The following is a 13,486-nucleotide window of genomic DNA, read 5'->3' as shown; positions in this document are numbered from 1 at the left end:
GAAGAATGTTCCAAAGCCTTCTAAAACTCATGGAATACTGAAAAGAATTCCAAATTTATGAATTTTTCCAAAATAATCAATCCCACCAAGAAATTTCGAATTTTACAAGAAAATTTTGGCATCATGAGCCGCCATAATTCTGAATGGCTGAATAGACTGGGGTTAAAGAAAGAACTATTAATATAAAGAGGAATGATGAGAGTGTTGAAGAATAGCCATTTACATAGCTAGATCTTCAAATAATTGTTCCATTTCAGCAAAAGATAAGCCATCACATTGGCAAATAAAATGCAGTTTCTTGAACTATTAAATAACTGAGTTATATATTATGTGGATTGATTAGATAGCTGCATTTATTGTTGTATATTGAACAAGTGATAGACATCACCTTGATGGTTGAAGTGTGTTAATTTAAAATTACATGAATAAGGAAAATGCAAACTTATAAGATAGTAATAGTTTTCTTTTATTCATTGTTCTTACTGCCTGGTATTTAATTCAATCTAGTTTATACATAAAGTTTCTAGATAAATAAAATTACTAATTCATTTTTTAATTACACTCTTTATTAATGATTTTTTGCATCATAGCTTTACACTTGAAGCTTTATATTTGTGTCATACTTATAGATAACAAAGAAAGAGTAAATTATTATGACAATATTCGAACATGCGAAATGAAATGTAATTTGTAAGTAAAATATTTAGAAAAGAGATTAAATTAACTTTTTATATTTTAAGTTAGAGAATATTTGGAGGCATGTGCAAAATAGGCATCACATGCAAAACAAGGGAGTTGATGATCATCAAGTGACATCAGATATCACATAGTTAATATCTCTAGTGAGTGGTCGCAGTGAAAGGTCCAGTAAAAGCTGATTATATCTTTTTAAGATATATCACTAAGACAACAGAAATTGCTTTAGTCAAATTGTTTGAAAAATGCTTTAGTCAAATTGTTAATATCAAAACTTTAGTTAAAAAAATTAATTATTATATATTTTTTAAATTATTAGTTTACATCAGCAGTAAGATAACAAAAAAAAAAAAAAAAATGACAACTTGAGTCATTATCTGCAGCAATCACATGGATTCCACTATCTCCTGATGAAGTTGATTCTTTTGCAGCTACCAAATCTCCAGGTATTTCTGAATTTTCATCTGTTTGTTGAGAAGTTTTGTGGCCAACTCTATTAAAGATTAACGTTTACAAAAGGTTAAATACCTTTAAAAATGATAAAATATTACAGCAAATCCTATTATAAAAAATGCAGTCATACAATGTTAACAGCAGTATTAATTAAAAAATAATATGACATAAATATTTAGCATACTTTAATGACCCTATTTAAATTTTCATAATGATTATTGAGAACAATTATTAAAGCTGAAAAAAATGAAAGATTTTTTTTGTGCACAGTTGCAATTATCCATATAATTTTGAAAGAATTAATAGTAATCAATTCTTTTCAAATTCACTATAATCATTTTTGAAAAAACTAAATATTAAAACTTTTAATAATGCAGCAGCTTTTGAAACATATTGAATATCTTCTTGCTAATAGAATATATTTATGTTGTTACCTTGATGCAATCTCTAAGTTCAAATGCAATAAAAATCTGAGTACTCATAGCAGTCACAGCCTGGTATATGATCTGTATTTACATGGATATTGGATGTATGGGAGGGAGAACAGTTTTAAAAGAGTGGATGGATGGAGATAATTTTTTGTGGCACAAGAGCCAACCTTGGCTAAACTGCACCAGTCTTATGGTTAAAATATTGTAAATTATGGGTAAGAAACTACATTAAAAATAATTGTACCAAAGGATATTTATAAAAAATTACATTAAAAAACTGAATTCCACTCAGTAAAAAGTTGAAAAATGTTACGAGAAAAAATGATAAAAACTGAATATATCCTTAAAAGCCAATGGCCCTTAAAATTTGAAAAATATTTTCATGGGGATGTACTCACCCTAAATCTGACATTATTAGAGATGAAGATTTGAAGAAATGAACATGATGATTACTTAAATTTGGGCACTCAATCAATATACAATTGACACTAAAAACAATGTTGCAAGTAGGACATGTAGGTGTCCTTTCTCCGAATAACAAATGTTTTTATAAGGGAATATATTAGTAAGTACAAAAGAGACCACTCCCACTTGCTTTTCTCTAGTATTATATACAAATGTTTATTGTTTATGTTGAGCAACTGAGATGCTATCTTATTCATGGAATTAAAATGTAAATTTAATGAAAAACATTGTTTAAGTTCCAGTCTCAAATCACAAAAATTTCAAAAAAAAAAAAAAAAAAAAAAAAAAAGCTAAGAAATGTTTTTATAAAAAAACTCACTTAATAAAAACTTCTTCCATTGTAGTTATGGATGCTCCATAACCGGAAATCATCAGTTCATTTTTCCTTTTTTCTATTTCACTAAACAAATTGGGAAACAAGTGGCTACTGTCATGAGGAAGAAGATACTTCAGCTCAGTACCAATATTACTCAACATTTCAGCATTGGGCACATAAAGTTGAATGAGATTAGTTACAGCAGATACATCACAAGATGGTTCCTTCACCATGACTAAATGATAACCAGCACCTAAATTGATCAAATAAAATTATGTCAAAACTTCTATTACAATAAAATATATGAATGCATTGAAAAGTTGAAATGTTAGATAGAGAATATTAAGCAACTCAAGACACAACTTTTACATTTCAAAAAATAAATGTTTAGATTTACATTAGAATAAAATGAAATCATACCTAAAAACATGTTATGAATTTTTTTATTTCACTTTTATGAAATAATTATGTTAATTTATAAAATTTTTCAAAAATGGAAAACTTTTAAGGGGCTTTGTTATTTTGGTAAAATATATAATGAAAGCACCTAGTGATAAAATATAACCTAACCAAAAAGGGAGGAAAACAGAAAAAAAGTAAACAATTACAAGGTGGAATCAAATTGTTTTGAGACTTCTGCATCATGCTGATAAATAGCAATAGAAAGTCATATACATAGTCACAGGTAACATCTGAAATTTTACAGTCAGTGCGCCAAGGAAAGTATTTTGTGCATAGGTAACTCCTACCACTGTTAATATACATATTATCAATTTTTTTGTAATCTTACTATAAATAAAAAGTGAATGTGCGATTCTATGCAAAATACAGCAAATCTATCAACTAGATGTAGCAAATTTACACCAATGCTGTCTTGTGCCATACAATACCTTTTTAGTAGCAGCAAAGAGCAGAATATATCTGGAAGATAATAATACATCACATAGAAATTCAGCACACATCCAGAAAGTGATTCTTCAGAGATTGGCTTAGCAAATTTATATTCCAAAAATATGCAAGAATGAAGGAAATGTTGTTTTTTGCATAAACATCATATATTGAAGATGATAGATTATATGTCAATGTATCTAACAAAGTAGAATCTCAATAAAAGAGCAAGTCTCAAAAAATATGATATACTCTCTAAAAAAGATTTTTTTTCAATTTTTTATAAATAGTAATGGAAATGCATAATGGTAAATCAATAATGAATACAAAATTTAAAATCATAAAAAATACATATACATACATACATACATAATAATACAAAACTCCTTGATTTCTAAAGCATTATGACACCAAGCAAGGTTATGCAAAGAATATAGAATGTAAAACAATTGCTATTAACAATATAGTTATTTGTTGCAACAAATCTTTTTTGCCACCTTCCATAGGTAAGATCTGATATTAAAAAAAAAAAAAAAAAGAAAAGAAAAAGAAAGAAAGAAAGAAAAATCAATTTAGCAGAATTTTTATTACATGCGAGCCAAACCAGACCTTGTTATTCTAAACAGAAGTTAATTAAGACCAATAAAACTGACATAAAGAAAAAGACTTAATATAAAAATGCAAAAGTAAACAAAAGCTTAAAATGATAAATTACTAATGTAAAATTTATGCGTGATTAATTGCAGTTACTATAATTTTTTTTATCACAATGAGTTACTCCATTACCACAGAACTAAGTTGCATAATAGAGCTTATTGTGACTGACTATCATGCTCAGTCACTATCCAACTATAACATCAGTCAACTTTTAAGGAGTTGTTTTGATTGACGGCGGAAATTGACTTAATTAAACATTTGAGTGATATATATCCATACTTCTTTAGAAAAAAATCAATTACATGCTAAAAATATTTAATGCACTGATTGTTACATGACTTGAATGTGGCTGATGCCTGTTATCTAATTGTACCAAACCATTTATCTAATTAGATGATTTCTTCTCTTACGATAATTAAAAGAATAGATAGATGGCCCAAATCTTCAGTGTGAGTCATGGCAGACAACATGTTAAGATTAATTTTCTAAAAACTTGACATGGGAAAAAAAATAATGATGTTTTCCCAATCAAAATATGTAATGCAAAGAAAGTTGCCAATCAAATTCAAAGTGTGGCATATTAATATATACATCAAGAGAAAAATGATTAAATTTATTTTAAAATTAGTTTTAAACAAACCATATTTCTTTTTGAGAAACAATGGAGATCCACAACATTGTACTTCGCCATCAGCCATTATAGCTATTCGATCTCCAAGGACGTCAGCTTCCTCCATGAAATGAGTTGTCAACAGAATTGTTCGATCTTCTTTTTCAGCTTGCAACACATTCCAAAGCGATCTTCGATTAAATGGATCCATACCCGACGTTGGTTCATCTAATATTACAATCTAAAACAATTAAAATGCTCATTTGACATTGAATTTTGAAACATTTTACTATGTAAACATTATCTGTAAGATATACTTTAAATAACAAAACTTAATGATTTACAGAAAAGAGCATAGTTAATATAACAGGAAAAAAGTTTTTTTAAATGCTTTAAACAAAAATCTTGATGATTTAGCTGACTAATAAAATCATAAATGAACTAACATTTTTTAATTGGAAAAATATAAATGTATAAAAATATATTAATTAATTTCATTAACATAGCAATGACATCTTAAACATAACAGGAAAGTAATCTTCTTCTGTTTATCATTATTTATATTTGACTGTTTAATCTATGATGTGGATACAGTTTTTACTTAAAACAATTAATTTGCATAATTATGCATTAATTACTCCCGAAACAGCTTTAAACTTCTCTTAAGATAGCTAATATCTTTAATAATATTAAATCATATAATATTAAATAAGTCAAAAATCCGGCCAAGTTCTTTTATTTGTAACATTTTCATGAATATTAGACATTACGATGGAAGCATTATAGGTAAAATGTTATCTTAACATTGATTGAATCTTAAAATTATGAAGATATATAATAAAAAATATGTCTAAAAGTGACTTTTATTGCCACAGAAAAGAAAATTTTATTTTAATATTTTTGGAATGTGTAAACTTTATCAAAAATTTATTTACCTACTAGGAAGGAAGGAAAGAAAAAAAAATTATGAAGTATAGGCAAAAATTATAAAGGTTAAAACTGCTTCTTTTTGCAATCTAGAATAATTATACAGCGTCAACTTTCCACAAAAATGGTGGTGATTGAGCTGAAGAGAAATAACTTCATATACTTAATCACAACTTAAAAGTGATGATTAAATGTCAAAGATTTAACATGCATCATGCTGTCTATACTTAAAATAAAACAGACAAAAAAAAAAAAAAAAAAAAAATCCTTGGATATGGAAAATTAAATGGATGGATTATTAAAAAAATATTTTAACTATAAAACAAATTTTAAAATGCTTTACTAAAATAAAGGAACAAATCAATATTTTCAAAGAAAATTCCTTTGTTATAAACTGTATTTTGTAGAACTTGAATATAAAATTATATAAACCATTTAACAAATCCAGATGCTATTTATTTTATGTAATATTTTTATTACAATCACTTTATATTTTTGCTAATTTTAACACACTTAAAAAAATTGCTTTAAAATAAAATGGAAAGTGAAGAGATAAATAAAGCATTAAAATAAAGAAGACTGTTTAAGAAGGAAATCTTACTCGTGAGCCACCCACAAGAGCTATTCCAACAGATAATCTTCGTTTCCAACCACCAGAGAGGGCTTCAGCTTTTGTATAACGTTTTTCTTCCATATTTAAAATAGAAATAATGCGATCAATCTCTGAAGGTACCAAATCAGATATGTATCCCTTCAACTAAAAAAAAAAAAATGTCTATATTAAAAACAACCATCAAACACAATGAAAAAAAATTAAGAATTATTTAAATAATTCTAAATTGAACATATCTAAATAATTAAAAAAGGGATCAGTCCAGAAAGTAAATATTTGTTTCAAGATACCTCATCTTAAGCCATTAAAAAAATAAAAGATCACTGACTTCTTAAACTTTAATACAGATACTTTTAATCTATCCAGCTTTTACATTTTTTTAGCATACACAATGTGAAATATTAAAATATACCTCATAACTTAAGGAATATATATTCATAACTTAAGGAAAAGATAAAATTTCATAAATTAATAATTTATTAATATTACTGAAAATTTTATTTCTAAGATTCAAAAGTAAGGAAAGAAATAATTCCTAAAAAGAAAATTAATTGAACACTTTAGACCAGAAGAAAAAAAATTATGATTTAATTATTTTCCAAAAGTAGATTAAAAAGAAATATTATTTCTGGTGTCTATACTAATACAGATGAAAGTTTTTCAATCTATCAGCAATCTTCAAAATAGACCATTGAAAAAAAAATCGCAAGGATGTCTTGCAAATATGCAATTAGGTGCTATGCTTTTCAAACTTTTATTTAAGTTTTAATAATTTAAAAATTAAATGAAATTAAAAAATTTCACTCATTAAGTTTTGAAAAAGTACGATATGCAACTATAGATTAAAGTCATATAAAAACCAATTTTTCAACTAGTGTGATCTGATAGTAAACTCTCACAAGTGCACTATGTTGCATTATATTTATGAATGGATGGAAAGGGAGAAATATCAACAAGTTGTAATAGAGCTTGATCAATAAATTTGGAGAGAAAAATTTTTATTCTTCACTTCTAGAAAAAAATCCGCCCCTTCTCCAAAAAATTGTTTAAGTATTTAATAATTATTTTAAGCAAAATATTAATGTTTTTAAAACTTTTATTTAACTATGCATTTAAAACTTATTCTGCACTTAAAACTTTTTACATGTTTTAAAATTTAGAAAGCAAGTCTTCAATTGATATTAAATTTAATGTCATGGGGATGGATTTGGGGAAATTCAACATTTTAGCTTTGATTCAAATTTTAGATCAAAATAATCTTTCCGCAATTAGAAAAATAATACAGATAATGGATCATTAAATTGAAAAAAGCACCTATATACTTTTTAGAGTAGATAAATGCTTTCAGATTTCATATTATTTTTAAATACACAGAAATTTTAGTTTGAATCATAGAGATCAATATATTTTATTTATATGTTATATTTTAATGAAATTGAGAGGAATTTCGAATTGTGTGAAAATGTTGAAATTACTATTTCAGAAATGGTAGTGAATAATGCATTCATTTACAATTCCTTCAACATGAGACTTAATTTACCTATTGATAAACTTTAAAGTTTGAATCCATTTAAATTAAGATAGTTATCTTTTACATTTGATTCTGGAAGAAACTGATTTTTTATTTCTGATTTTGGAACTAACCACTTCATATAAAAAGCCTCTAAAAAAGTACAATTTTAAAAATTCTTACTGGATTTATTAGTGGAATAATCGGTCATATTAGTCCTATTTCAAACTAACAGTTTGCCCTGTTTCAAAACTACAGTTGACAATTTGAATAGCTTCAATTCTAAATTGTTCATATAAATTAACAAAATGAAAATGAATTTAAGAAACTTGTAAATTGTAAATTTTATTAACATAATTCAATTATCATTATTAAAAACTGTGTAAATATGGCGAGTACTACACAGATAACACAATTTATGACAACTTTTGAAAATGCAAAGTTATTATTTGATCATTTTTTCTTTTAAAATTTCGATTGTAGGTACAAATATTAAGAAATATAAATCAGCACACTAAAATGGATTCAGAATCATTTGGGCACTTTTTCTAGTTTTAATAAAGAAAATTTTGAATTGGTTGAACAACTTACAACATTAATATATAATTTTTGAATGAATTTTCACTTGTTATTAATAAAATATGCATATTATTAATAAAATATGAATATATAGATGTATTTCTTTCCTTTAAAAAAAAGACCTTAAATAAATAAAGCAATTCATCAAAAGATTTTAACAACATTACCACATTTTCACATTCCCCTATTGAATTAAAAAAATGTTTCACTTCTTTCAAACATCATTACAATAGTAAACAAGAGGAGAAAATAAAGTAAATTATGAGAAAAATTAGAAATAAATTATATACTTTGCAAAAGAAATACAAATGTTCTTCCACAGTTAGTTCATCAAAAAGAACATCATGTTGAGGACAAATTCCCAAGTTTGAATGCACACTATCCATCTCTTCACAAATATCATAACCATTAACCATAGCAGTGCCAGATGTTGGAGTTATCAAACCTGTAATAACAGATTTTACAATATTGGCAAGAAATAACACAACAATTTTTATACAACAAAATAATATTCTTGAAAAAACCTTTTTTAGTGATATATGTTTTAATAAATCTATGTGAAGATATATTGACAATTAAAAAAACATTAAATAAATAAATATCAACACCCAAAATCATGTATGTATATATGCATCAACACGTTCTTGCCATTTACACAATAACGTTTGATCTTTTGCAGAGCCTCAACTGAAAGTAATCACACAACATTGTAAACTTACAATTTTTCTTCTCCGTCAATGTATTAATAAATTCTGGTACGATCATGTATTTAATGACAAATTTTTAGACTCCCAAAAAATAAACTTTTCATACCATAAAAATCAATTTTTAAAACTTTAGAAATACTTTTAGGAAATTGCTATTATCTTCTTTCAAAAACACTAAATTGCTAAATTACAGAAAAGAAAAGAAAAAAAGAATAATTTGGTATAATTATATTTTTTAATCTAATAATCTAAGTATTTCAATACTTGCATCTAAATACCATGTTTGGCAAGAGAAAATAAATAGTGCGATTTCTCGCTTAATGCTATTTTACATTAAGCACTGACAAATAATTAAAAAAATGGGTTTCATTCAATCTATTTCTAACGAACAGGGCAAATACACAAATTGGAGGTGATAAAAAATACTTTTATCCAATGCATTATTCAAATTTTAGAATTTTTGGAAAAAAGAACAAGAAAGTAAATAACAAATTACTTTTTAACATGTGATAAAGCAAACCCACATTAGCAACAAACTTATTCATTATAGATATTCTGATGCAACTTAGACATTGAATTAACCATCTACAAGATGATTAGATACCCAAGTGAATTAGCATTATGAAAAGAATAAAAACTTGAAAATTTATTGTAACTATAACCAATACACCAGCTCATAGCAAAAAGTAAAAGTGGAAAATTTACTGTCTTAGCTTCTACATCAACCATAATGAAAAAGTAAATACTTAACAACAGCAAAAACAATTGATGTTTAAAAAAATGAATTTTCAGCCATACTTCACCTAGTTTGTTGAAATTTTTCACTGTTCTAATAGAATAAAAATATTTTGTAATCGAAATTAGATAATTATCTTATAACAAACCAAAAAACAGCTATACAAAAAAAAAAGAAAAAAAAAAGTTATCTGAATATTTTTACCAGTAAGCATTGATATCGTGGTAGTTTTTCCTGCACCATTGTGGCCTAAAAGAACAGTTATATGGCTTCTATACATGTTTATGCTAATATTATTCACAGCTGGAGAATTACGTTTTCCATATACCTATTTAAAAATTAAAATCTATTAAAGTTTGTTCATTAGTTGCTACAAAAAGAAACTAAGAACTAGAAGCATATTTTACATTAATGAAACATCCATTCAGATCACATGGATAAAAAAAAAATAATAATAAAATCAAAAACATTTTGGTACTATTACCCTGGCTTTAATATGCTATAAGTTCAAGATATTGTCACATTAATGAAATCAATATAATTATGAAGTGAAACTTAAATTGCTTCTCTAAATGATTTTTTGATTAATTAAAAGCAAGTAATCTTAAAAAGAAATCATTGGCACATAGAAGTCCAATTATCAGAATTAACTGAAAACAAACCCCATTCATATATCTGTTTAAATAACAAAAAAAAAAAAAAAAAAAAAAAAAAAAAAAATCAGGTTTCCTTAAAGTATGGCAATTTAAAAAAATAAAAAAAATGTTTTTTTTTTTTAAAACTAATTTTACAGTCAACTTTTATAAAAAAATTTCTTACTTAAATTAATAAATATTACAGCCAATCATTAATGAAATTTTAGTGAAATACTGGAAGCAGTATTAAAAGCTTTTATAACTTTTTAAATATAAGTGAAAATCAAATACAAATCCATTATTAAGGATATGATTAATCATTTTGAAAGTTAATATATTTGCTTTATTTTTGAATGAAAAAGCTTTTATTAAGTATATTAAATATATATATTTGAGATTAAGTTTTTACAATGTGACACATTTTTAATTATAGCTGCACTAATGTAACTTTCATACAGTAATATTTCCACACAGTAGAATTCTAATTATCTGTTTAAGTGGGATCACACTTGACTCAGATAACAGAATATCTAGATAAACAGGCCATAGATGAAAAAAATGTTATTTGTTAGAAAACAAACACACAATAACACCAAAAAAGGGAAAACCTGCTAATAATGCATTAATTTGATGACTGCAAAAGTATTGATATCTGCATTTCATCATTATCATATAAGTCAACAGTTTAGTTAAGCTCTCTCTACTCATTTTTAGTCAAGAAGAAATTGTTTGTGGATTTTTTTCATTCTTATCAAAGCATTCAATTTTTGTTTGTTAAATATATTGAATGATAAACATATTTTTGAAATTTTATTTTATTAAAATGGTAACTGAAAATTTTACATAGTTCTATTTAATAGTCTTCCATAATTTTTTCAAATGTTTTATCAATTTATAAACATATTACATTAAAAAATATATTTCTAAAATTAATTATATATATATATATATATATATATATATATATATATATATATATATATATATATAAAATGATAAAGTATAAAATGTGTGCGTGTTTTGGCGGGGGTATTGAAAATAACTTCTAATTAGAAATGTGAAAATAACTCACTTTGGTTAAACCATGAACTTGAATGCCAGCCATAAGATCCACCGGATCCTTTTCAAAATATTCAGACTGTTTGATTTCAGAATTATAAAATTCTACCATATCAGACAAATTTTGATTTTGACCACACCAGTAAGATCGCTGTGAAATAAAATTCAATTCATTTCTTTCAATTACTAACATAAAAAATGCAATATACATGAACTGTTAAACAAAACACAAGGCACAAATAATAAATATAAGAGATAATGTTATTGGAAAAAGTTTAAAGTTTGTGATTTTTTCAACATTTTAAAGTTATAAAAGAAAAATATCATATAACACATGATCTAACTTTTTTCTAGCTTAAATTATAAGGGGTGAGGGGGTGGGGAAGTCCAATGGAATTAGTTAGAAATACTTCACATTTAAAATTTTACAGAAATTTAACTTCTTAATTAAAATGATTCATTCATAATTCAAATGTAACTTGATCATGTTACCATTTAGATCCATCAGTTCCTCTATGGCCTAATAAAGAAAAATATATATATGCACAGAAAAGTGACATGCTACTCAGGAATTGCCAAATGAAATAACCTAAATCAAATTCTTTTCATAACTTATTTAACTTACCTTGAATAACCCTAGATTAATCAATTTATTCTTAGAGCTATTTCTTGAACTTTCTTCGTCACATAAATTAAACCAATAATTGCAATTATTAATTAATTTAAAAAAAAGGCTATATTACAACTCTCAAGACATTAAAAGAAAATGTAAAAAGTTTTAGATATCTTAGAAAAGTTCTTAAAATCTTAGATTATAAAGCATATGATTGATGTATTTTATAAATTTCTATTTAGAAGGCTACTGTGAATAAAATGTATGGCTAATAGAGCTCTCTGATTGTAACTAAATTTCTTACAAAAGAGGCCAATAGAAAAGTACTTTTTGAATGAAATTAACAAGTGACTTTTGCCTTTTATATTGCAGCACATACATTTGATTATTGGTCTTTAAAAAACAGAGTATATTAGAAGAACAAATTATGATAAGCAACTTTATATACATTATCAAAATTATGTCATTATATATATTATTAATATAATAATTGCTAATGTATACAATATTCATATTAGCAAAATTATCAATAATCAAGTTTATTTGATTTTAATCCCATGAACAATATATATATATATATATATATATATATTACAAAAATATTTTCTTTCAATACATTGTTACTTCACTCTTAGTCGTGAAAGCTAATAAAGAAATGACAAGATGAATAATTAGATTTTATATGATTAATTATACTAAAAATAATTTTAATTGAATGAAAACCATTAATCAAAGAACATGTTTAAAACAAAGTGACAAAATAAAAACGAACTAAAACCTTGTTTGTATTTGCAACAAGATACAGAATACTTCACAGCAGATATTAAGAATTATGAAATAATGAATCTAATATAATATAAAATATGAAATCTAATTTAATATAAAATTACACTTAAAACACAGAGAAATCTATCACAATTGAATTCAAAATACTTGGTTACAAAATCTAACAATTTCTCTGAAAACACTTACAGTAAAAGGAAAATACCAATGTTCAGGGACACCATATTCTCCAGGGAATACTGCTTCAATATACCAAGTTAAAAGAAGGCATATGATAGAATCAATAAAATACATCATCAGAGTCATACTAAGAGTTAAAGTATCATCTGGTGTGGCTGGCTCACTTATATTGTCCCACTGCAATCCAGCTCCTAATAAATAAATAAACAATATTTAGAAAATTCATAAATTATTGGCCAAATATTCAATCGACCACATCTTTATAAAGCAAAAATTTAAAGAATGTTGATATAGAGCTAAGTTTTAGATAAAATTTCAATACCTGTAATTATTTATTATGTAGAAAATTAAGCACTGAGACAATGATTTATGTGTGATGGTTAATATTATACCATGGTAATGGTTTATACTATCAAAATAGTTAATATCAAGCTACAGGTTTAGTTACACAGTTTAACACTAGTAAGTTTTTAAAATGTAAATAAACATTTTACAATTAAAATTTTTCTGAATTAGACATTTTATTTTTTAAACAGTTAAATCATTATGATCATCTAAATAATTAAAATAATGTATTTTAAACCAATTAAATTTAAGGAATTTTTAATTAAGCAATTAATTGATATAA

At 25.1% G+C, this 13,486-nt stretch overlaps 1 protein-coding gene across 4 annotated transcripts in view; it reads right to left on the bottom strand.

Moving 5' to 3' along the window:
- Positions 1–13,486, bottom strand: part of LOC129987921 (phospholipid-transporting ATPase ABCA3-like) — a 60,518-nt gene that overhangs the window by 14,565 nt on the left and 32,467 nt on the right. For all 4 annotated transcript variants that reach the window (XM_056095917.1, XM_056095918.1, XM_056095920.1 and 1 more), the window contains exons 8-15: positions 12,868–13,049; positions 11,296–11,433; positions 9,793–9,916; positions 8,436–8,590; positions 6,045–6,200; positions 4,547–4,757; positions 2,365–2,614; positions 1,062–1,189 (exon numbers count right to left, since the gene is read on the bottom strand). In XM_056095917.1, the coding sequence (XP_055951892.1) occupies positions 1,062–1,189; positions 2,365–2,614; positions 4,547–4,757; positions 6,045–6,200; positions 8,436–8,590; positions 9,793–9,916; positions 11,296–11,433; positions 12,868–13,049 (1,344 nt within the window). The remainder of the gene's footprint in view (positions 1–1,061; positions 1,190–2,364; positions 2,615–4,546; positions 4,758–6,044; positions 6,201–8,435; positions 8,591–9,792; positions 9,917–11,295; positions 11,434–12,867; positions 13,050–13,486) is intronic.

The sequence above is a fragment of the Argiope bruennichi genome, chromosome 10 (assembly GCF_947563725.1).
Source record: "Argiope bruennichi chromosome 10, qqArgBrue1.1, whole genome shotgun sequence".
In the NCBI taxonomy this organism is placed as follows: Eukaryota; Metazoa; Arthropoda; class Arachnida; order Araneae; family Araneidae; genus Argiope; species Argiope bruennichi.
Note: the sequence above shows the minus strand (reverse complement) of the source record. Positions and strands in the feature narration are given on the sequence as shown.